At 43.9% G+C, this 25,842-nt stretch overlaps 1 protein-coding gene across 1 annotated transcript in view; it reads right to left on the bottom strand.

Moving 5' to 3' along the window:
* Window positions 1-25,842, bottom strand: part of LOC113409559 (malonyl-CoA decarboxylase, mitochondrial-like) — a 55,213-nt gene that overhangs the window by 3,833 nt on the left and 25,538 nt on the right. The window contains exon 3 of the mRNA XM_029914235.1: window positions 4,589-4,688. Within this exon, the coding sequence (XP_029770095.1) occupies window positions 4,589-4,688 (100 nt within the window). The remainder of the gene's footprint in view (window positions 1-4,588; window positions 4,689-25,842) is intronic.

Here is a 25,842-nt window from a genome sequence, read left to right on the forward strand (position 1 = left end):
GTACCATCGATTTATATAAGGGCAATAATATATTCTCAGTCTTATTCTCTATCCCCTTTTTAATGATCCCTAACATCCTGTTTGCTTTTTTGACTGCCTCTGCACACTGCGCGGACATCTTCAGAGATTTAAAAAAAGATTTAAAAAAAAAAAAATCACAGAAGTTTGTAGGCAGTAAGCCTCAACTTTATATATGTAAAGTTTTTAATTGGGAAATTAATTATCTGGCAATTTCCCTATCAAACTCAGAAATACAAGTCCCCTCTCCAAAGATTTCCAAGAAGCAGCAGCATCTTCTGTGAAGACTATTTAAGCTAAAAAGACCCTTTAGGAATCTTGTAAGTTTTAAAAAGGCAATTTTGAGAAATTGAAGACTTTTTATATAAGAGTATTTGTACTTATTTGAAACAGAATTTCAACTCCTATTAAACCCTAATAAAACTACAGGAATATCTCAGAAAATGGGCTAAATACGCAAGTTAAAACTCTAACCTAAAATGTTCTGACAGCTCCCTCCACAAGAACAAAAGATAGTTATTACAGATTGTAAATTCATGTTCTAAAGATGCTACCAGAACCACCTCATGAATGTCTTCAGTCACGGAACAGGTGACAGCAGTGAATATTCAATTTGAAGAATGCCCTAAAAGAGGTGTGTCTTGAACCTCTAGTCAAACTATGAAAGAAGAGTACATTTTTCTGAATTAAGCAAGCAGCATGAATCTTGCTCCCCGCTGTCAACTTCAATGGCAAACCTGTCACACTCATCTCCTCTCATCCTGTTCATCTCATCTCTTTAGAGCATGCAAACAGCAGCAAGATGACAAAGAACAAAGAAGACCCCACACAACATTAGGAAGCAACAACCCTCCAGTACAGCACTGATTCTGGAACACAATGAGATCACCATGATTTCACATCAAGGGTGAAAGATTGCAAATGCACGAGATCAGGGGTCTCAAACTCTCGGCCCGCAGCAACAAAAATGATTAGGGGTCTGGAGCACATGACTTATGAGGACAGGCTGAGGGAACTGGGATTGTTTAGTCTCCAGAATAGAAGGATGAGGGGGGATTTGATAGCTGCTTTCAACTACCTGAAGGGGGGTTCCCAAAGAGGATGGAGCTCGGCTGTTCTCAGTGGTGGCAGATGACAGAACAAGGAGCAATGGTCTCAAGTTGCAGTGGGGGAGGTCTAGGTTGGATATTAGGAAACACTATTTCACTAGGAGGGTGGTGAAGCACTGGAATGCGTTATCTAGGGAGTGGTGGAATCTCCTTCCTTGGAGGTTTTTAAGGCCCGGCTTGACAAAGCCCTGGCTGGGATGATTTAGTTGGGAATTGGTCCTGCTTTGAGCAGAGGGTTGACTAGATGACCTCCTGAGGTCCCTTCCAACCCTGATATTCTATGATTCTATGATCTGCGGCCTGCGAGCCTCCCCAATGTGGCACATGGGGCTCCAACAGTTTTGGGGCCAGGTCTCTCTCTTGGCCCCACCTGTCCCCCCGGGCGCTCCCCCCCTCAGGGTCCCTGGCAGCGCAGCGGAGCTGAGCAGCGTCTGCCTGCTTGCTCCAGTGGCTGATGGCCCCTCCCTGCAGCCCAGGGATGGGGCAGGGCGGGGCTGTGCTGATCTACCTTCCCAGGGGACTCTCTAAGGAGAGGGGGCCATTGGGTTGTGACAGCACCCCCTCCTCACACTCCCCCTCCCGCCCCCAAACTCCCTCCCAGAGCCTGCACCCCATCCCCACACCCCCAACCCCCAAATTCGCTCCCAGAGCCTGCGCCCCAGACCCCCTCCCCCACCCAAACTCCTTCCCAGAGCCCAACCTCTCACCCCTTCTGCACCCAAACTCCCTCCCAGAGCCTGCACCCTAATCCCCTATCCCAGACCTCCTCTTCCACCCAAACTCCGTTCCAGAGCCTTAGGCAGGTGGGGGGAGAGTTTTTGGGGGGCAGATTCTGGGTGGCATGAGTGACATTGGCCCGCTGGGAGGATTTGAGGACTGGCACTGGCCCTAAGGTAAATTAAGTTTGAGATCCCTGCACTAGATTTAATTTTTTCTTGTCATGATTTTAAATGGGATATTGAAAAGCTATTCTACTTTATGATAGTAATGGCTTCTCCTGTTAAACACCAAAATGGTTTAGACTATATATTTCCATAGGGGAGACATATGTTAACCTGGATAAACCGAAAGAAGCAGTGGATTTAATTTGAATATTAGAATTCTTAATATGCCTGTCTCAAGAGAGCTCCTTGAATAACTTCTAATTTAAACACCTTCTTTGCTTTCACAAGACTTCATTAAGATCACTCTCTTTATGTTATCTTTAAATAAAACAAAAAAGCACTCACCTACCCATAAACAAAAATTCATTTGCCCATCTATAAAACACAACTCACTATTAGTGTTGAAAATATACTTTGGTCTTAACTTATCTAGATAAGAGTGCCCCATCAGGGACAGGCCCACTCTCAAAGGTGCAATCTCGGTTAAAAATTTGCCATAGAGAAACATATAAAGAAGATTGTAGCTGCAGTAACCGCTGTACATTATTTGTTTTTTGTTCTGTTTTTAATTTTTTTCCTTTCTTTAATACAGTCATAAATAATAATAGTGATTATTTTTAATCGTGGTGTTCCCTAAACCATGGCAAACAACCCCAGGTGACTAAGATAATGGGAGTCACATCCCAGAATGGATATTAAGAGAAGCAATTTGATTTGGCCTACCATGTCTTGTTTATTGAGACTACAGATTTTAGAAATTTGCGGGATAAAATTAGTTGGTGCTCAATATCTTAACACCACTTCTTATCCTACAAGTTAATAAGCATGAAAAATTAAATTGCAAGTTGGGTAAAGGAATTAAAAAGAAGCTATACATGTAGCCTAAAGACAAGTGTCTACCACATTAGCATTAATGAAAAAGTAGCATTAAAGAAAGTAACATTCAGATCAATTATTTAAAACATTTACACAAGTGATATCCACTAAGAATAACCAGTTAGTGATTTATGAAAAGATAACATTTTACAGAAAATTCTTCAGGTAATATTTACCTTGCAAATAAGCACTGAACTTTAGAGAGAGAGAAAACTCATGGAAGAATCTGGCCGGGGTGGGCAAACTACGGCCCGGGGGCCACATCTGGCCCTCCAGGCATTTTAATCCAGCCCTCGAGCTCCCGCAAGCCCCGCTCTGTGAGGTTCCCAGAAGCAGTGGCATGTCCCCCCTCTGGGTCCTATGCGTAGGGGCAGCCAGGAGGCGCCACATGCTGCCCACACCCCAAGCAATGCCCTCGCAGCTCCCATTGGCATGGAACTGCAGCCAATGGGAGCTGCAGGGGCAATGCCTGCGGACACCTTTCCCCCAGTTACAGCGCCTATCCAAGGAGCTGCAAGGGAGTGGTGTGGAGCTACTAATCCAGCTGCATGTCAACATGGAATTGTTAGATGAACATATCTGCCAGGTTTAAGGCATCTTTGTGCTAGCAAGCAGCACAAGACCACAGTGCAACAGAGAATTGAGTTCAATGTCTTGAAAACGTTTAACAAGTTGGGGGGCGGGGGGGAAATCAACTCTTAGTCTTATACTATTATTTGCATCAAGATGACACATATAAGAAAAATCTGTTTACATATAGTAGTATGGGCGGGAGGGGGCGGGAAATAGGAATTTTCTGCATCTGCATGCCCGCTACACTGGTTGAAAATTGCAATACAAGTTTCCACCCACCCTGCAGCTCTGCGACGGAGATCTGTTTAATCTGATGATTAATGGCTAGGCACCTCAGCTGTGCAGTGTAAACAGCAATGTTTTCTATAAAAGTGATTTTAGAAAAGTGGGTAACACTGAAGCCTTTATCAGCAAACCTGGACAGAAAGGGGCAAGGTATGTCTAGTGTGGAATTTTTAGATAAATTACAAACAAACATTCTCATTCTGTGGGTTCAAATCACACACTTTAATATTAAAGAAAAAAATATAAGAATGCCACATACATCACCACATAACAGGACCAAATTCTGCAGCTGCCACCCCTAAATTCCACGACATTGTTACATTATTTTACCATAATGAAATATCTTTCGTTTCCATCCTTATGCTCCCATGTCTCATAGCTGAAAATCATTTTTGTCAAATTAGTTGATCATTTCCAGGGACAGTTTATTTCACAATGCCAGGGGTCGGCAATGTTTGGCACGCGGCTCGCCAGGGTAAGCACCCTAGCGGGCCGGGCCAGTTTATTTACCTGCTGACGCGGCAGGTTGGGCCCATCGCGGCCCCCACTCGCCGTGGTTCGCCGTCCCGGCGCAGGCGAGGGATGTGCTGGCCGTGGCTTCCCGCCACCCCTATTGGCCCGGGACGGCGAACCGCGGCCAGTGGGGGCTGCGATCGGCCGAACCTGCCGCGTCAGCAGGTAAATAAACTGGCACGGCAGGCCAGGGTGCTTAGGCTGGCGAGCCACGTGCCAAACGTTGCCGACCCCTGCACTATGCCCTCTGGACAGCCTACATCCACACTCTCCTGGCCTCTGCTCCCAAAATATTCTCTAGTTACCCCCAGCTTCTGTGGCTCATCTCACCAGCTCCCCCTGGTCTGCAGCTCCATTGAACAGTGCAGGGAATATGCAGTGTAATTCAATTAACCCCTCCTTGTGAGGAAAGCCGGAGAGCAAGAAGTAGCTGCAATCAAGAAGGAAAAACAATGTAAAAAACCCCAAAACAACACCTGGGCACTTGGCTGTTACAAAATGGTAAATTCCATAGCAAGAATATGATATCTTCCATTATTGTTTGAAGTGTTGTTGTAGCCATGTTGGTCCCAGGAATAGTAATGCCAGCCTGTAGTTTATAGCGACAAGCTTTCTTTTGAGACCAGCATTCTCATGGAGAATGTTAAGTGTAATGAGCTCTGCAAGATTCCAGTGTGATGGTCCTCCTTGCTGGTTTCTCAATTATATATTGACTGACTCAAAGATCCTTTTTGGCCAACCACGAGTAATTAAAAAAAAAAAAAAAATTTTAATAATAATAATGTTCTTAAGAATTTGAGGAGGTTTGCTTGTAGCAAAGTTTGCCTGAGTAGGGTGGTGGTGCTAGAGATAGTACAACTGCCACCACCAAGTGCTGAAAAATACCAGCAGAGCTCTTTGAAGAAACCATTTTACCCTATAATGTGACTTCCCATATAAACAAAAACAGAGCTCCATCCAGACAGGGACTCAAGGAGGGCTGAAAGTGCCTCCAGTGTTTCGGATTCTTTTATGCAAGCTTGTCTACTATGTTGGGCCTACAGCTTTGGGAATAAGGAGGGGTTGCTGCAAGCTGTAATGCACAGATCCCCCTTAGGTTGGAAGGAAAATAGGCAACAAACAAAATCTGCCCACTGAATCAAGGGAAAAGACTATCAAAAGGTAAATTAGCAAAGTTTTGAGGTCTACTTTGCTATGCAAATTAGTAGAGCAGGAGATTTGGAGGCCACCTTTCAGTGTTGTTAGGAAGCAGAAGAATACAGGGCTTTATGAAAGACAAAAGCCAAGCCCTTCCCTTCCCCACATTGACAGGTCTGGCTCCTACCTCCTAGCTTGCAGAAGAAAGAAAACACACTGCTCAAAATGGCAAAACTGAACATGAAGAACATTTCCTCTTGCTATTTATGTTTTAACTCTGATGTCTGTATCATAGCTCCCTGACAACTATTAACATTTACTGAAGTATAGTATACTAGTGGCTTTCTTGGGCTGTGGAATTATACTTTGTTTACCACTGACTTTTAGAAGTAGTTCAACTGTTGACCCTAAACCAAAATATTCGCAAAAGAAGTTGCTGGTGAAATCCATTATGGGAAGGAAAAAAATAATAAAAGAGAGCAAATCGTGTTTTTTTTAAGACGGATTAAAAACTGGGGAGCTGGTCCAATCTTTGCAGCTATAGTACTATCACACACCTGATGAATGTTTGAGTTTAGGAGCTTACCTTAGGTGGCCACTTCTTGCAGAAAAAAAATAAATAAATGTAGTAAAGCGTACTCATTTATGTTGTTACTAAATTGATGTGCTAGTTTCTTGGGCTACTAATGGATCCATTCATGTTTATTTTCTTGTCAGAAACACTCACACCACCAAGAAGCTGCTGGTGGTGTTGTTTTTGTGTGTTTGTTTTTTGCAGAAGGCTGCAGATCCCATCCTATTACTCCTGACTCATCTGAAACTGCTGCATTCCAAACTAGCTGAACAATGAAAGCAACAGTCCAAGGTCACATTTTTCACCAATGAAAGCTAAGACTGTGTAGGAAAATAAGTTCTTACCAGGTCACCTTGAACAAATTAAGGTAGTAATTAACAACCCAACCACAAAGTCAAAATCTGCTCCCAATTGTTATGTATTTTAGAAATTGTTAACCTGGGCATTCTGTCTAGTCTCAGTTTGCGGGTATAATAATATGCCACTGGCTATCAGCTTTTTACCAGTTCTCTCAAATGCAGACCTCACCGTGGTTATCTATGTCTGTGTCACCTGCAGACGGAATTACAATGCATATTCTGTGAATATTTGAAAACTTCAGCTAGAGAGAAGTGCATCTGTCCATATGCTTACCTATCTAGACATTTTTCACCAGTGCTCTGTAAATTACATTGGCTTTCATTTCTAGGTGCAACACAAGTATTAACTTAAGCCCTACGTGGTTTGTATCACTTGTTCCCAAAGACTGTTCACCCTTTGTTATACCTGCAAGCTGAGACTAGACTAAATGCTCAAGTTAACAGTTCCTAGATTTGTACATCAGGAAACTGGTGCTAGAGTATAGTCAATAGAGAGGCTGTTGGAAAACTGTGTAATGAATTGTGCTAGTCATACACATAACCCAACCCGTTAATATATTAAACAATGTTAGATAAATTATTATCTATATTATAGGAAGATATAAAGGACTTTTTTTGTTCTTGTACATGTCCCTGCTGATGCAGAATTTCAAAATTTAGCTTAAAAATTATTGTGTAAACCATGACAACTGGTTTGTGTGTCTTACTCTGTAAAACCCTGGTCTATATAAATAGCAGGTGAAACCATCACAAGAGAATTGTTAACTTCAGGTTCCCCCACAAAACAAGTTAACATGCAAAAACCCAAGGCCACAAAAACAGACCAGTAAGATCAAAAACAATTTGAAGGTACCAGTGGGGTTGACAGCAAAGAATAAATCACAGAAGTGAATTTTAGCAAGGTAAGCAAAAATATATTAGTTTAGGTTAATTATTGTGATTTATGCATACAAATGTTTAGTTGGGCTTTAGAATGGATAGGTATGAGGCAAAGTTATGGAACAGGGTATAAAAGATAATGATTGAAAACAAGCATGGAGAAGACACAGGGGAAGAACACAGCAGACACCAGAGATTTGAAAAAAGTCACCCTGTCCCCAGGAAAGGTAACTTCTCTTGCCTTATCTGTTTTTGAATGTATATGTAACTCATAGGTGCTAACAGCATTGTCTTAAAATGTACAAAATAAAGGCTACTAGAAACGGCTTAAAGCTAAAGGAGAGTGGATCTCATTTGCCTTCCAACAAGCCCTGATTCTGGAATTAGTTTGCCTCCTTAGCTCAGGATCCAAATCTGTGGATCTTCAGGACACACCCTTGCAGGATCCCAGAGCTTGGGCTCCAGCCTGAACCCAAACACAGCAATGTTTCAACCATAGCCCTGTAAGCCTGACTCAGCTGACGTGGACCAGTGTTTTTAATCCCTGCATAGACATATCTTGAAAGCCTATTTGTCTAGAGTGAGTTTGACTGGGTAGGAAGTATTTTAGTGGACACTGTCTTAATTTATATTTAACGACTATTCTAATTTATATGTGAATCTAGTACATTGAGTTAGGTTCATTCTATGAACTGAGATAAATATTGAGACTGGAATGTTTAGTGCAGCATACTTTCTCCCATGAGTCACTTTATGCATGGAAGAAACCAATCTCTAAAGCCACTGTTCTGATCTCCTATAAATACACCTCTACCCCGATATAACGCTGTCCTCGGGAGCCAAAAAAATCTTACCGCGTTATAGGTGAAACCGCGTTATATCGAACTTGCTTTGATCCACCGGAGTGTGCAGCCCCGCCCCCCCGGAGCGCTGCTTTACCGCATTATATCTGAATTCGTGTTATATCGGGTCGCGTAATATCAGGGTAGAGGCGTACCTCAAAAACCATTTCTATCTTGATTCCTATGGTAAAATGCCAGCTGATAATGGCTAGTAAGGACAACTAATATTTAAAGATCATTCTAACTGTTAATTGCTCAGTTTGGAACATGTGTTCACACAGGCTATCACTGTTAGTCTTGCCATCAACTTCATAATCTCCTCCATTTGTTCTAAATTAGACTAATTCTTTTGGGCAGGGGATGTGTCTTGCTATGTGATTACACAGTGCTTGGGGGGGGGCGGGACTGGGGCCTCTTGGGCTGCAATAATACAAACAATAGTAATGAAAATCCATATTTAGAAAAACATCCTTATGAGGGCATATACTTTAAAAAGTGTGTGTGCAGTTGTTTGCACCTGCAAACTGGATAGAGACCTGGTCCTATAAGTCTTCACACGTTAGAATACAAAGCCATGTCTATATTAGGAATGTTTTCCAGTATAGCTATATCAATATACTATACTGCCAAAGTGTTTCTATTGTGGAAACTACTTTACCAGCAAAACTGTGCTTTTGCGGATATAGCTTAATCCAGCCATTTTACATCCCTGAATGAAATAAGCTATACCAGTAAAAGTGCAGTTTTGAGGATATAAATGTGTCTATACTCGGGGCTTTTGCTGACACAGCGGTCAGTCAGATATCACACCTCTTCATACCCCTTACTGCTATAGCTGTGCCAACAGAAGTTTGTAATGTAGACATGGTCTTTGTCAACCTCTAATCAAGGAGATTAGGAGGAAGTTTACCATATGGGCAGGTCATTATCTAATTGCCCACTTTGAGGGTTACTTTGCAACTTCCTCTAAAGTGTCTGGTACCAGCCACTGTTGGAGACAGGATACTGGACTACACAGACCACTAGCAATTCTCATATTCCTATAAATTTTCCAAAGTCCTTCTAAATAAAGAACTAAATGCAAAGAGTGGTTATAAACATATTCCTAACTCAGTGGCTGTGTCTTTTCTGATTTAATGAGATCACTTCATGACAGAATGTTTTGCAGCTTCCCTTATGAAAAATGACAGCAGAGGTTCCATTTTTGAAGTTATACTGGCATTTACAAGTAGATGTGTCACAGTGGGTTAAGTTAAGGCAAAGTCAGAAAAAAAAATGAAGAGTTTTAATGGAGAATGAAAAAAAAGTTTTAAAAAATTGCAATGCCTTGGGAAACCATGAATTGAATAACCTTCTGCTGCTCAAGCAGATGTCCACAAAGGTTAACTCAAAACATGTGAAGAGTTACAGAAATGTATGAAACATTAAGTGTTTAAACTGTAAGGGAAAAAATAGAATATTGCTAAAAAGTTTACTTAGTTCTTTCATAATATTCCCTCTTCCCCCAAATATTTTACTGGCAGCAAAATTAAAAGACTTTTTCACCATTCCTAAACTGTATCTTTTAGCACATAGTGGTCTTTGTGTTTATTATATAACAGGTTTTCCTCCTTCACACATTGCTTCCAAATCTACCTATTTTTCACATAAATAACTTGGCTTACACTGATGGCATGCAGTATCTTACACCAACAAAATTCTTGCTGTGCTACACATCTTAAGATGCTGCCACCAATTCACAGCTGACTCAGCACTGCAATTATATTGTTGGCCCCTTTGAAGTGGATAGAACTGTGCTCCAAACAAATGTCTGCACTGAACTCAGGCAGCCTTGGAAAGTCCTTCACTTTTAGCTGACCCACAATACAGAGCAAACAAATGCAATGAAGGAGTATTATCAGAAAGCTGAGCCCTTCTGCCAAAATTAGGCTGCCAATAATATGGATGATTAGATGTCCCTCTTTTGCCCTGGCTGCCACAGCTCTGCAGAAGAGGTTCCATAAGACAAGTGCTTTGAGGCTGTAATGCACTGGATTCCTCACATCTGGTGCATGTAGCTCAGTTTGGGGGGAGGAGGGGAATAAATGATGAGGTCGTGGACAAGGTAAACCTTAAACACATGTATCCAAGTTCAACAAAGAATCACCAAGTAGTATCACTTAGACGACATAATGATGAATACAGTATAAGAACTTAGAGGGAAAGAGGAAGAAAGGGCTCTTCCCCTTCACATTGTCAAAGTCAATTGGCTGAAGTCACCTGACCCTGGTTCAGTCAGAGACTGAAATTACTGAGAGGGTAATCATGTAATGAAAAACAGTTAGTTTGATTAATAGGATTGTGTACAGCTTTTAAAGGATGTAAAATATATAATGGTGGTACAGAACAGAGCCTGTCTGGTCTTGCAGAATTTGAGACAGGAAGTTCTCCACATGGAAAAAAATCAGTTTCTCCCACAAATAAAATAAATAAATACCCGGTAATCCCATTTAACAATCTAAGAATCTTTGTCCAAAATCTAACCCATTTCCAGGTGGCTGTACAAAGATAGTAAACAATGCTAAAATTTGGTACTTCAGAGTTCCAAGAAATAACATTGTCTCATTAAAAAAGTCATGTTAAACTAAGTAGACTTTGCTACTTATTTTGTGTCAACACAACCGCCTGTAATCACCACTGAAAAGGGTAATTTCCATACCTGCTTTAACTGTGAGCCAAGCAGTTAATTATCACAATTTACACAAAAATCACTTCCAAAGATATAACTTAAGACTTACCCTGACATTAAATTATGCCAGCATCAAGCCAGCATTTCAAAACCTTTCAGGCAAGCCATCAATTTTCCACACCTGCAGGAGAAGTCTGTTTCTCCCTTCATATATAAACCCCAACCACTTCCCAACAAAACTACAGATTCATAAAGGTTAGCTATAACACTGGAATACCTAAAACAAATAATAAATACTAAAACATGTCCATTTCTCCCTTAAGAATGCAGGAGCAGTGTTAATGTTATGCTAAATTATTACAGCAATGAGACCGGCTCACACAGTCTCAACGTACTAAATTTTGACACAGCTCTCAATTCTAGCCCACATACATTTAATTAGGCAGGATTGTGCCATGATCATATAATCCCAATCCAACTACACACAAATTGTATCCTCCCAGGCAGCACAGGGCCATAAATTCTTGTAGTTTATAGGCACTACAATCACTAATAATGAAGAGTGCTGATAGGGAGCATGTGTAAGAAGTATGGCAAGGTGGAGTTCAACAAGGACAACAGGTAGAAATGTATGAGAAAAAAACTGAGCAATGGAAGTAACAAGTGGCAAGAGGTGGAAGGAAGAGGAAACAGCAAGAAAGAGGGGGAAGAGTAAGGCCTGGTCTACACTAGACGTTTTTGTCGACTTTAGCGCCGTTACATCGACTTAACCCTGCACCCGTCCACACCACGAGGCCATTTAGTTCGACATAGAGCTCTCTTTAAATCGATTTCTGTAATCCTCCCCAACGAGAGGAGTAGCGCTAAATTCGAAATGGCCATATCGAATTAGGCTAGCTGTGGATGGAAATCGACGCTAATAGCTCCGGGAGCTATCCCACAGTGCAACACTCTGTTGACGCTCTGGACAGCAGTCCGAGCTCGGATGCTCTGACCAGCCACACCCCCGGGAAAATTTGAATTCCTTTTCCTGTCTGGGCAGTTTGAATCGCAGTTTCTGTTTGGACACCGTGGCGAGCTCAGCAGCAGTGGCAACGATGCAGAGCTCTCCAGCAGAGATGGCCGTGCAATCCCAGACTAGAAAGAGGGCCCCAGCATGGACTGATCGGGAAGTCTTGGATCTCATCGCTGTGTGGGGAGATGAGTCCGTGCTTGCCGAGCTGCGCTCCAAAAGACGGAATGCAAAGATCTACGAGAAGATCTCTAAAGCCATGGCAGAGAGAGGATACAGCCGGGATGCAACGCAGTGCCGCGTGAAAATCAAGGAGCTGAGACAAGGCTACCAAAAAACCAAAGAGGCAAATGGACGCTCCGGATCTCAGCCCCACACATCCCGTTTCTACGAGGCACTGCATTCCATCCTAGGTGCGGCCGCCACCACTACCCCACCAGTGACCGTGGACTCTGAGGATGGGATATTGTCCGCGGCCGGTTCCTCGTCGGACATGTTAGCGGACGGGGAAGATGAAGAAGGAGATGAGGAGAACGAGGCAGTCGACAGCGCTGGCACCGCTGATTTCCCCGACAGCCAGGAGCTCTTCATCACCCTCACAGAGATCCCCTACCAACCGTCCCCCGCCGTTACCCCAGACACAGATTCAGGGGAAGGATCAAGCAGTAAGTGTTTTAAATATCTTAACATTTATTTATAACAGAACTTGCATATTTTAAATATTAACAATAGCTAAAGTGCTTTCAAGAATGTAAACTTTTATTTATAACAGAACAGGAAGATTTGAAATATTAACAATGGGTAAAGTGCTTCTAAACATGTAAACAGGAAAGTGCAACAAAACGGGAATCTGAACAAAGGGTATCATGATTATTGTGTCTTTGGCCGCTTCAATGTATAGTCCGAACCATTTTAAGAAAATTCAACAATGTCCGCTTCATGATTACACTGCCCAAGACGCTCCACTCTTTTGTCCCTCCAAGGGCACCTAACCCAAAAACTGGTCGATGTGTCCGGGGATAGAGGCGAGATCCCCCCGGGGAGAACTCCTCATAGGCCTCCTGCAGGTCACTTTCCAGCCTAATTATCAGGTTCTTTGGCAGGGAGAGCTTATTAGGCCCCCCGTGGTATGACACGTTTCCCTGCCACAACGCCAGCAGGTATTCGGGGATCATGGCCTTGCACAGCATAGCAGCAAATGGCCCCGGTTTCTGCAGGCTGTCCCGAAGCATCCTCTCCTTCTGGCTCTCCGAGACCCTCAGGAGGGTGATGTCTGGCATGACGCCCTGCTTTGAATTAGGTAGGGGAAAGTTAGTATTGGGACTGCTTGCCCGTTCCTTTACAGAACTGCAACCGCCGGTTTACAGCCACGCGGTTTACAGCCGCGAGGGGCTGGGACAGGGGCAGAGTTCATGCTTGCAGGATTGCTGCCAGCAGAGACTCGCATTGCTTTCTATGTGAAAGGAGGCCAGTGCCACTCTTAAAGTTTTAAGCAGCCACAAGTCTACGGCTTACCATGTTTGCGAGCTAGACAAAGTCCGGTGTCCTGCCCCGCTCCTCAGCTCGCCACAGCAAGACCGCAGGCACTGTAGGCGAGGGCCGAAAATTCGACCTTTTCCTCAGTGCGCGTGTGATAGGTGCTCTGCATGGTCTTGTTTACAGAGAAAGACTATGTTCTCTGTTCACAGATACATTGATCTGTCTCAGGAATTCACTCCCTTTTTCCAATTCCCACAGCCACATCTGCCCAGAGGCTAGCGCACATTAGGAGGAGGAAGAAGAGGACACGGGAAGACATGTTTGCTGAACTAATGGGATGCTCCCGAGCACAGGCAGCCCAGCAGACACAGTGGAGGGAGAACTTGTCCCAAATGCACCGGGCAAACATGGAACGGGAGGAGAGGTGGCGACAGGAGGACCAGCAGGCAACTCAAACGCTGCTTGGACTAATGAGGGAGCAAACGGACACGCTCCGCCGCCTTGTGGATGTTCTGCAGGACCGGAGGCAGGAGGAGAGAGCCCCGCTGCAGTCTCTCTCTAACCGCCCTCCCCCGCCACCAAGTCCCATACCCCCCTCACCCAAAGTCCAAACACGGAGGGGGCGGCAGGGGCCGTGAAAACTTTCACTCCACCCCAGCGGACAGCTATAGCACTAGAAGGCTCTCATTCCCCAAAATCTGAAAAGTCCTTTCCTACCCGCCGCACACAAGCCCCCGTCCAAGTTTCACCCCCCCGTTCCATGTGTGGTTGTTAATAAAAAATACGTTTCTGTTCATTACTGTTTCCATCCTCTTCTTTTGGAGGAGAGTCTGTCTGAAGGGGGGGGAAGGGGCTTGGTAATTAGACAGGACAGTCACCTTTAGCAGGGGGCAGGCCCAGCAGCAGGGCACATACACAGTGCAGTGACTAGTTACCCTGGTCAGTCTGGGAAGTGGCTTTCATGTTCTGTAGGGGGGGGGGGGGGGGTTGCTCCGGGGACTTTGGGGCGGGGGAGGGCAGTTTAGAAGCATCATTAGCATCACAACACTAAACCCAGGTTTAAAACATTCCCGCGAAAACAGTAATGAAGACAACGGTGTTCATTAGCAAAACAGAACAGATTTTATTTTTTGGGAAGGGGGTGAAGGGGGTAACTGGGTAAAGAAACGGGGGCAAGTTCAGCTTCTGTGTCCACAAACTTAAGAGTCACTGGGTACCCTGCTCAGTCTTGAAACTGGCTTTCAAAGCCTCCCGGATGCACAGCGCGTCCCGCTGGGATCTTCTAATCGCCCGGCTGTCTGGCTGGGTGTAATCAGCAGCCAGGCTATTTGCAAGCTGCTATAACGATGGGGATATTGGTTTCGCTGAGATCACAGCGAGTCAGTAAGCTTCTCCATCTCCCCTTGAGACGGCCAAAAGCACACTCCACCACCATTCTGCACTTGCTCAGCCGGTAGTTGAAGAGTTCTTTTTCACTGTCCAGGGCGCCAGTATAGGGCTTCATGAGCCAGGGCATTAGTGGGTAGGCTGGGTCCCCGAGGATCACTGTAGGCATCTCCACATCCCCAACAGTTATCTTGTGGTCCGGAAAGTAAATACCAGTCAGGGCTGCTCTCATGCGGGTGTCCTTGCGCTTCAAGGCAGGGGACAGCAACTCACAAAATCCAGGAAAATCCCCTTCCACATGTGAAAGTTTCGCAGCCACTGGGATTCATCCCAGACCTGAAGCACTATGCGGTCCCACCAGTTCGTGCTTGTTTCCCGGGCCCAGAATCGCCGTTCAACAAAATCCACATGCCCCATTGCAAACGTGATGTCCTCGGCGCTGGGTGTCGTGGTTTCTGACAGCCGTGTGCTACTCTCGGAGTTCAGGTCCTCACTCCGCTGCCGTAGCCTCCTCGCCTGATTTCTCTCTATCTGCCTCTGTGAAAGGTGGATGATGAGCTGCGAGGCGTTGACAACGGTCACAACTGCAGCGATGGTCGCAGCGGGATCCATGCTCGCGGTGCTGTGGCGTCCGCGCTGTCACTGACCAGAAAAGTGCGCGAACTGATTTCCCGCCGGCGCTTTCAAGGAGGGAGGGAGGGCGGGAGTGACGATTGGATGACGAGAGTTACCCAAAAGCACCCTCGAGACATTTTTTTCCCCCAGAAGGCATTGGGGGCTCGACCCAGAATTCCAATGGGCAGCGGGGACTGCGGGAACTGTGGGATAGCTGCCCACAGTGCACTGCTTCCAATGTCGATGCTTTCCCTGGTAGTGTGGACTGACAAAGTCGAATTACTGTCCTTGGTGTGGACACACACGTTCGACTTTCTAATATCGATTGCAAATATTCGATTTAACTAAAATCGAACTACTCTCGTAGTGTAGACATACCCTAAGAGACATTAGGAGACAAAGAAAGGACAGTAGAGAACTAAAGAGAGATACCTCTTCTCAGCCCTAGTCTACACTATTAGTTTAGGTCGAATTCAGCAGCGTTAGATCGATTTAACCCTGCACCCGCCACATGATGAAGCCATTTTTGTCCACTTAAAGGGCTCTTAAAATCGATTTCTGTACTCCTCCCCGACGAGGGGATTAGTGCTAAAATCAACCTTGCTGGGTCGAATTTGGGGTAGTGTGGACTCAATTCGACGGTATTGGCCTCCGGGAACTATCCCAGAGTGCTCCATTGTGACCACTCTGGACAGCACTCTCAACTCAGATGCACTGGCCAAGTAGACAGGAAAAGCCCCGTGAACTTTTAAATTTCATTTCCTGTTTGGCCAGCGTGGCGAGCTCAGAGGTGACCGTGCAGATCTCATCAGCAGAGGTGACCATGGAGTCCCAGAATCGCAAAAGAGCTCCAGTATGGACCGAACAGGAGGTACTGGATCTGATCGCTGTATGGGGAGAGGAATCCGTGCTAAAAAGACAAAATGCCCAAATATATGAAAAAAATCTCCAAGGGCATGAAGGACAGAGGCTATAACAGGGACCCGCAGCAGTGCCGCGTGAAATTTAAGGAGCTCACGCAAGCCTACCAAAGAACCAGAGAGGCAAATTGCTGCTCCGGGTCAGAGCTCCAGACATGCCGCTTCAATGATGAGCCGCATGCCATTCTAGGGGGTGCCCCTACAACTACCCCACCCCTGTGTGTGCACTCCGTCAATGGATTCTCACGCAACAGGGATGCGGATTTTGGGGAAGAGGAAGATGATGATGAGGTGGTGGCTGAAGATAGTTCCTGGCTGTCAGGGAAAACCGTTTCTCCGCTTGCTTGCTATGCACTGTTTATCACCCTGGAGCCAGTACCCTCCCAACCCACCCAGGGCGGGCTCCCGGACCTTGAAGGTGGAGAAGGGACCTTTGAAAATATAATACATGGTTTAAAAGCAAGCATGTTTAATGATTAATTTGCCCTGAAGACTTGGATGCATTTGCGGGCAATACAGCTACTGGAAAAGTCTGTTAACGTGTATGGGGATGGAGCAGAAATCCTCCAGGGGCATCTCAATGAAGCTCTCCTGGATGTACTCCCAAAGCCTTTGCAAAAGGTTTCTGGGGAGGGCAGCCTTATTCCATCCTCCATGGTAGGACACTGTACCATGCCAGGCCAGTAGCATGGAGTCTGGAATCATTGCATAACAAAGCATGGCAGCGTATGGTCCCGGTGTTTGCTGGCATTCAAGCAACATCCGTTCTTTATCTCTCTGTGTTATCCTCAGGAGAGTGATATTCATGGTCACCTGGTTGAAATAGGGCAATTTTATTAAGGGACATTCAGAGGTGGCCATTCCTGCTGGGCTGTTTGCCTGTGGCTGAACAGAAATCATCCCCACTGTTAGCCACGCAGTGGGGGGAGGGGTGAAGCGATCATCCCATTGAATTGGTTGGGTGTGAGGGGGTTACTTGGGTTTGTGCTGCACGTTAACCCGAAAACCACAGCCTCTCCTTTTAAATGGCCAACCCAACAGGTGGTTGGTATGGGAAATGAGGGCGCTGCTGTTTGAAACTATTTCCACATGTTATGAAGGTTAAAAAAGCCAAAAGACTGTGGCTTACCATGTCTGCCTGCAAGCCGAATTTTGTTGTCCACCGGCCCTGCGTGTGTGATCTCTCACACCAAACCGGCAGGCTCTCAATATAAGAGGCTATATAATGTTAACAGCTTGGTTCACCGTGAAAGAGAGTCTACCCATTGTTCTCTAAAATGTGTCTTTTTAAATACTTCTCTCCCTTTTTTCCCTCCCGCAGCTGCAAATGTTTCAACGCTCCGCCTATCATCTCCATCCCAGAGGCTAGCAAAGATTAGAAGGCAAAAAAAAAAAACCCAACAACACGCATTCGCGATGAAATGTTCTGAGCTCATGCAGTCCTCCCACACTGAAAGAGCCCAGCAGAATGCGTGGAGGCAGACAATGTCAGAGTGCAGGAAAGCACAAAATGAACGCCAGGACAAGAGGGATGCACGAGAGGACAGGTTGCGGGATCAAGAGGATAGGTGGCGTCAGTGTGATCAGAGGAGGCAGGACGCAATGCTGAAGCTACTGGAGGATCAAACTGATATGCTCCAGCGTATGGTTGAGGTGCAGGAAAGGGAGCAGGAGCACAGACCACTGCTGCAGCCCGTTAGCCACATAACCAATCGCCCTCCTCCCTAAGTTCCATAGCCTCCTCACCCAGACGCCCAAGAACGGGGTGGGGGGGGGGCCCCTCCGGGCACCCAACCACTCCACCCCAGAGCACTGCCCAAGCAACAGAAAGCTAGCATTCAAGAAGTTTTGAAGTGCAGTGTGGCCTTGTCCTTCCCTCCTCCACCACCCCACCCGGTGCTTCCCTCCTCCTCCACCCCTCCCGGGCTACTTTGGCAGTTATCCCCCCATATGTGTGATGAATTAATAAAGAATGCATGAACTTGAAACAACAATGACTTTATTGCCTCTGCAAGTGGTGATCAAAGGGGGGAGGGGAGGGTGGTTGGCTTACAGGGAAGTAGAGTGAACCAAGGGGCGGGTTCTCACCAAGGAGAAACAAACAGAACTTTCACACCGTAGCCTGGCCAGTCATGAAAGTGGTTTTCAAAGTTTTTCTGATGCGCAGCGCGCCCTGCTGTACTCTTCTAACCACCCTGGTGTCTGGCTGCGCGTAATCAGCGGCCAGGCGATTTGCCTCAACCTTCCACCCTGCCATAAATGTCTCCCCCTTACTCTCACAGATATTGTGGAGCACACAGCAAGCAGTAATAACGATGGGAATATTGGTTTCGCTGAGGTCTAACCTAGTCAGCAAACTGCGCCAGCACGCTTTTAAACGTCCAAATGCACATTCTACCACCATTCTGCACTTGCTCAGCCTATAGTTGAACAGCTCCTGACTACTGTCCAGGGTGCCTGTGTATGGCTTCATAAGCCATGGCATTAAGGGGTAGGCTGGGTCCCCAAGGATAACTATAGGCATTTCAACATCCCCACTGGTTATTTTCTGGTCTGTAAAGTAAGTCTCTTGCTGCAGCTGTTCACACAGACCAGAGTTCCTAAAGATGCAAGCGTCATGTACCTTTCCCGGCCATCCCACGTTGAAGTTGGTGAAACGTCCCTTGTGATCCACCAGTGCTTGCAGCACCATTGAAGAGTACCCCTTGCAGTTTATGTACTGGCTGCCTTGGTGCTCTGGTCCCAAGATAGGGATATGCGTTCCGTCTATTGCCCCACCACAGTTAGGGAATCCCATTGCAGCAAAGCCATCCACTACGACCTGCACATTTCCCAGAGTCACTACCCTTGATAGCAGCAGTTCAGTGATTGCATTGGCTACTTGGATCACAGCAGCCCCCACAGTAGATTTGCCCACTCCAAATTGATTCCCGACTCACAGGTAGCGTCTGGCGTTGCAAGCTTCCAGAGGGCTATTGCCACTTGCTTGTGAACTGTGAGGGCTGCTCTCATCTTGGTATTCTTGCGCTTTAGGGCAGGTGAAAGCAAGTCACAAAGTTCCATGAAAGTGCCCTTACGCATGCGAAAGTTTCGCAGCCACTGGGAATCATCCCAGACCTGCAACACTATGCAGTGCCACCAGTCTGTGCTTGTTTCCCGGGCCCATAATCGGCGTTCCACGGTATGAACCTGCCCCATTACCACCATGATGTCCAAATTGCTAGGGCCTGTGCTTTGAGAGAAGTCTGTGTCCATGTCCTCATCACTCTCGTCACCGCGCTGCCGTCGCCTCCTTGCCTGCTTTTGAAGTTTCTGGTGCTGCATATAGCGCAGGATAATGCGCATGGTGTTTACAGTGCTCATAAGTGCCGCGGTGATCTGAGCAGGCTCCGTGCTTGCTGTGGTATGGCGTCTGCAGGAGAGCAGAGTAGCAGAGGAAGCGGTCGTTCGATGACGATGGTTTGCAGCCCTATTGCACCATCTGCTGCCAGCAGCACCCAGGACACAACAGCGGCGGCTGAGCTGAGCGGGCTGCACGCTTGCCGTGGTATGGCGTCCGCATGGAAAAATGGCATGAAACGATTGTCTGTCATTGCTTTCACAGAGTGAGGGAGGGGAGCCTGATGACATGTACCCAAAACCACCCGCGACAATGTTTTTGCCCCATCAGGCATTCGGAGCTCAACCCAGAATTCCAATGGGCGGCGGAGACTGCGGGAACTGTGGGATAGCTACCCACAGTTCAACGCTCCGAAAGTCGACGCTAGCCTCAGTACTGTGGACGCACTCCACCGACTTAATGCGCTTAGTGGGGACACACGCAATCGACTGTATAAAATCGATTTCTTAAAAAAATCGACTCCTATAAAATCGACCTAATTTCGTAGTGTAGACATACCCAGAAAGAGACAAACAGAACTGGCTCTAATAACCTTCTATGCCCCATCTCCTTCTTGCCAATAACCTACCCAAAATCACATAACAGAAAGGGGAGGAATGATGTGAGTGGAGAAGAGGGGCCACAGAAGTCATCATACAAAAAAAAAAAAAAAAAAAAAAAAAAAAATGAGAGCATAGCCCTTCATTTTAAATGCTGTCAAATTTCATAAATTCTAGCACTGAGCCCTTCTCCACCTATTAGTTATGCAGACATGTTAGCAACATTTTGTCTCAGTTTATTAATGCTGCTTAAATGGCCTTTGATTAAACATCATCCCTTCCCCTCAATATCTTGCAGAGTTAAATTAGGAAATCAGGGTCTTTGGCCAGGTATCTACATGCAAGGTGACTTCAGCAGTCCCAGTTGATATGAGGTTGACATAAAAAAATCCTACTGCACACAAAGGAGTAGTTCTTACCAAAAATGTTCTGAAGCTGACAAACAACAATGTTCAATTAAGTAATGTCTAAATGCTTACAAAAAGATTTTTTGAAATGTTATATATTTTTTTCTTATCCTTTCAGTAGACATACTGATCCTTTGTGCACCTGGGTGTTTATGTTGTCAGCATACCTTTTTACACTAAAGTAAACGAAGCTATGCTTTGATCTTAAACAAGAAATGTTGCTGAAAATTCAGGACAAGAAAAAGCTTTTGATTACTGAGTCCCCTCCATTATTTTCATTGAATATAGCCAATGTAACAGGCTGAGCTTCTGATTTTGTAAGACTGGAAACACAATACATCTGTTTAAAAACAAGTGATCTTAATCTACAAGAACTGGTTAGAATTAGCCTGTTTGAAGTTGGTTAGAAATCACAGACTGATTAGTGGGGTGCCACATTCATTCAGACCGAGTTTCAGAACAAAAACTGGATTTAAGATGATAATACCTTATTTTGATTGCTATGATTCAAAAAAATTATTTTAATATAAATGCTCCTGGTATCCCGCTGAGTTAGCCCCTTTCTCTCCTTGCTCCCCCCCTAAAAATTACCATAATTTCATACTGAAAATTAAATCTTTTCAGGATATAGTGTGCTCTATGAGAGAAACATTCATAAAATATAATAACTAGTAAACTGTGATCATTAAGTTGCTACTTTATTGATTTAAAGCGTGTATTCATCCCAGGAAAGACAATATTCACCTAGAAATGTCATTACTATGACATTTTAAATATTTATTATTCCTTCACCTGCAGCTTTAATTTCCTTTAGGAAGCTAGTATATTCTGTTTCTGAAGTTGAGAGAAGAAGGAAATCATGACTGGCACTTTTGGCACCATAGAAAAGAGAAAGCACAAGTGGATTGATAATTTTTGTTTATCCAACATTATTGGATATGGACTTATATTTTCTTGACTTTAATGAATCAAAAGGCTTCCATTTATGAGAGTCTGGCCTAACATTAGTTCTGTATTACCTAGAGCTCCAATCAAGGCAGAGGACCCAGTTGTGCTAGGTGCTGAATAAAGAAAAACTAAACTCTCTGCCCCAGACAGATGCAATAAACAAAAAAAGTGAGAGGTGCAAGGTAACAGTAGAACAGTTATGCATAACTAAGAAAGCCAACGGGACAAACGTGAACAGGATGTTGCACTGAAACATGATGTTCTATTTTAGTGTCACCAGTATGTTGCATATATCCTTTTGTTATTTAAAAACAAACAAAAATGTTGACATCCTGAAAGTGAGGTTTGCAGGACTGCTTCATCACCCTGCAAATGTGAGAGGGTCCCAGAAATACTAGGATGGGTGGAAACTATTGCGGGTGTAGTTTAAAACACTATGAAACTCTTGGAGAGCACAATAACAAATGATACTCACAGTGTTTCTAGTGGGTTCCTGCAGGGATTAGTTCTTGCCCCTACGCTCTTTAACATTTTTATCAATGACCTGGAAGGGGACATAAAATCATCCCTGATAAAGTCTGCAGATGACCCAAAAATTGGGGGAATGGTAAATAATGAATAGGACACGTCACTGATACAGAGAGATTTGGATCTCTTGGTAAGCTGGGCACAAGCAAACAATACGTGTTTCAATATGGTAAATGTAAATGCATCTGTCTAGGAACAAAGAACGTAGGCCATACTTACAGGATGAGGGATTCTATCCTGAGAAGCAGTGACTGTGAAAAATATTTGGGTGTTGTAGCGGATAATTAGCTGAACATGAGCTCTCGGTGAGACACTGGCCAAAAGGACTAATCAGGTCTTTGGATGCATGAACAGGGGACTCTTGAAGAGGAGGAAAGAGGTTATTATACCTCTGCACTTGGCATTGGTGAGACTTCTGCTGGAATACTGTGTCCAGTTCTGGTGTCCACAATACAAGAAGGATGTTGACAAATTGGAGAGAGCTCAAAGAAGAGCCATGAAAATCACTAAAGGATTACAAATATGCCTTATAGTGATTGAGCTTCTTGAATCTATTTAGCTTAACAAAGAGAAGGTTAAGGGGGTCTCTTGATTACAGTCTATAAATATCTATACATGCGGAATATATATTTAATAATGGGCTCTTCGGTTTAGCAGAGAAAACATAACCCAATACAATGGCTGGAAGTTGAAGCAAGTCAAAGTCAGACTGGAAATAAGGCACACATTTTTAACAGTAAAGGTAATTAACCACTGGAACAGTTTCCTAAGTGTCGTGGTGAATTCTCCATCACTGGCATTTTTAATATCAAGACTTGTTGTTTTTCTAAAAGACAATGTCCAGGAATAATTTTCGGGAAGTTCTATGGCCTGTGTTTTATTGAGGAGATCAGACTAGATGATCACAATGGTCCCTTCTGGTGTTGGAATCTATTAATCTTGCTTACCTACATTATTTTACAAGATTCTTGTGAAATTTCCAGTATTCTAAGATCATCTTCATCTGGGACTATTTAAAACTTGAAAAGAAATCATTAAGAATGGTAGTTCTTTAAGTGTTTAAACATTCCTTCTTAAAGTTTGGCTGTAGAGATGTTATGTGAGGAGATAGAAAAGTGTGAAGCAAAATTTCATGATCCAATTAAAGTCTGCAAATCAACTAGCATCTTGGCACTGCAGAAAAATAGAATAGCTAGAACCCAAATAAGGAAGAGTTGTTTTTACAAAAATAAATAAATAAATAAGTCAGATGTGGGATTAAAAAGTGGCTTTTCATAGATTCATAGAGTTTAAGGCCCGAAGGGGCTATTAGATCATCCTGTATATCACAGTCCATGACATTTCTCCGAGTTACCCCTGTATTGAGCCCAATAACTTATGTTTGGAGAAAAAAATACTTTCCAGAAAGGCATCCAGTCTTGAAAAACTTCAAGAAATGGAGAATCTAACCAATTCCCTTAGGTGTTTCTTCGAATGGTTAATCACCCCCACTATTAAAAGAGATGCCTAATTTCTCATTTGAATTTGTCTGACTTCAGCTTTCTGACATTGGTTCCTTTTGATACCAGTTATTTTTTAAATGGTTTTCATTCAAAATCATGGAGACAAACCAAAATACTGTTCTGAGGTGGAAAAAGTGAGATGCCTTCTTGTAGACAAGGAGAATATTTCACTGCAACAGAAAAGTAGTTGATATGGGAGCAGAAACAAAACTCTCCTTCCAGAGCTTCACACAGAGTAAGAATATCCCTATGGTGTGGGAAAAAGGGTAACTGAAGACATCATATATATTGTCATTGATTGCCCATGTGGCTAGAATAAGGTACAATGAGGAAGCTTTACAACAAGGCACCAGGAGGAGAAAAAAGGTGGTTGTCTGTGAATCTGAAATTTCAAGAAATCAATGAACCTGCTACATCATTCGTTTAATACCTTAAAAAGTTTTTACTTTATTTAATGCAAAAAAGCTGAAAGAGGACAACATGCAAATTAAAATAGCGTATCATCTCTTTGCAGCTACACATTGTTCCGTTACATGGCAACTCTGCGAAAATTAGGTCACCTTTCTTACAAACAGCACAATTATGTAGGCGTACCATGCATCTCATTTATGTAATTTAATACTCTTCCTGGTAAAGTACGTTGAAAGGCTAACTGTATATACATTCCTAATTTTGTCACACTGTAATATAAACAATTTTTCTGTACATTCCAAACTTCTTGTGTAAATCTCCATCAAAATCATGCTTTCTCAAGTAATGCTGCATAGCAGCATGTGGCATTTTAACGATGGGCAAAGGAGGCCATCATTCCAACCTCTATCAGAGAAGGCAACACTTCCAACAAACTCTCAAAATCAACTACTGTTAATTATGTTACATGCAATGATAGAAGAATCTGTCATGATATAATAGGAATATCTGGGATAGTACATTTTCAGTACACTGACCCTTGGTAATCTGGATTGCTAAATAGTGTTTTAGCACCTACATTATTCCACATCTACACAAATGACCCGTCAAACTACCCTGGCACAAGATGCTTTATCTACACAGATAATCTGTGCATCATGACAAAGGCCAAGGAGTTTGGCATATTAAACAGTACTCTGGTGAATACACTAAACACCCTAGACAAGTACTATGCAGCCAACCAACTGTATGTAAACCCAGCAAAGATGCAAGACAGTGCATTCCATCTCAAAAACCAAGTAGCCAAATGTGAACTCGAGGGCAGCTGGCTTGGGACAAAACTTACTCATTCCATAAATCCTATATACCTTGGTGTTACTCTCGACTGCGCACTCTCCTTTAGAGATCATATTGAGAAAACTAAAGCCAAGGTTAGCAGATGAAACAACATTCTCAGCAAGCCAGCTCCCAGTAGTCAAGCACCTACCACCCAGTGCAGGTCAGCTCTGGACTAAATGGTATTGCCTTAAATGACTCCACACTGGAGTTGGTCAGTCTAGACATGCGATGATCAAGAGATGCTGTGACTGCGGCAGAGAGCCTCAAAATATGAAGCATCTCCTGCGATGCCAACTGTTAAGCACACATGCTGTTCCAGTGACCTGGGGGACTGCAGTGAGATCACATGTGCACAGACGTAATGGGAAGCAGTATTGAGACACGATAAGAGATCTAAATTACCCACATGAATCTGTCAAATTCTCAGTGGTTTTCCTACAACATTTCTTTATTTAAATAATTTAGTTTCCAGCATCACCAAAAATTTTAAGCACTGCCTGATCAGACTTTTAGGAGAACACGTGTTCTATAAAGCAAGTGAAATAGTTCCACATTAAGCAACATTTGCAGAGGGGAGAATATTTTTATTTAAACAAATGTGGTTTAAACATCTGATCTACAGGAATGACATAGTTCTGCAACAATGACAAGTTAGGTATATTAAGTAATGATTAAATATATTTTCATGCTTCTGATTTCCACAGAGTGTGACTATTTTAATAAATTCTAATAAATTTATCTTTATCTTTCAATTTCTGCCAGAGAATGGGAGTTTACCAATTCTGTAAATGTTAATTAAAAGAAATATGGATCTCTTTGTAACTTAACTAGCTACAGAGCTGCCCTAAGGGTACTGTAAAATTGCAGAAAAATTTTGTCCATCCCCTCTGGAATATCCATGACTAAGACATTTGTTTCATTTGAATGAATAGTATTTGCTGCCTCTTCCTTACGAATCATTAGGTGAGCTGACACCTTGACTTGTTCCCTTGGTCACACACCTTTCTTTTCAAGCAAATCATCATCATTTTGGCCCCTTTGCTATTCAATACATTAAATTTGAGCTGTGTAGTAGCCAGTGGAGCCGCAAGATTGAGATGTTTTACATTCAATACAGTGCTGCTATACCTAGATCAGTGGT

The sequence above is a fragment of the Terrapene carolina genome, unplaced genomic scaffold (genome assembly GCF_002925995.2).
Source record: "Terrapene carolina triunguis isolate 2854851 unplaced genomic scaffold, T_m_triunguis-2.0 Scaffold33891, whole genome shotgun sequence".
Classification (NCBI taxonomy): domain Eukaryota; kingdom Metazoa; phylum Chordata; order Testudines; family Emydidae; genus Terrapene; species Terrapene triunguis.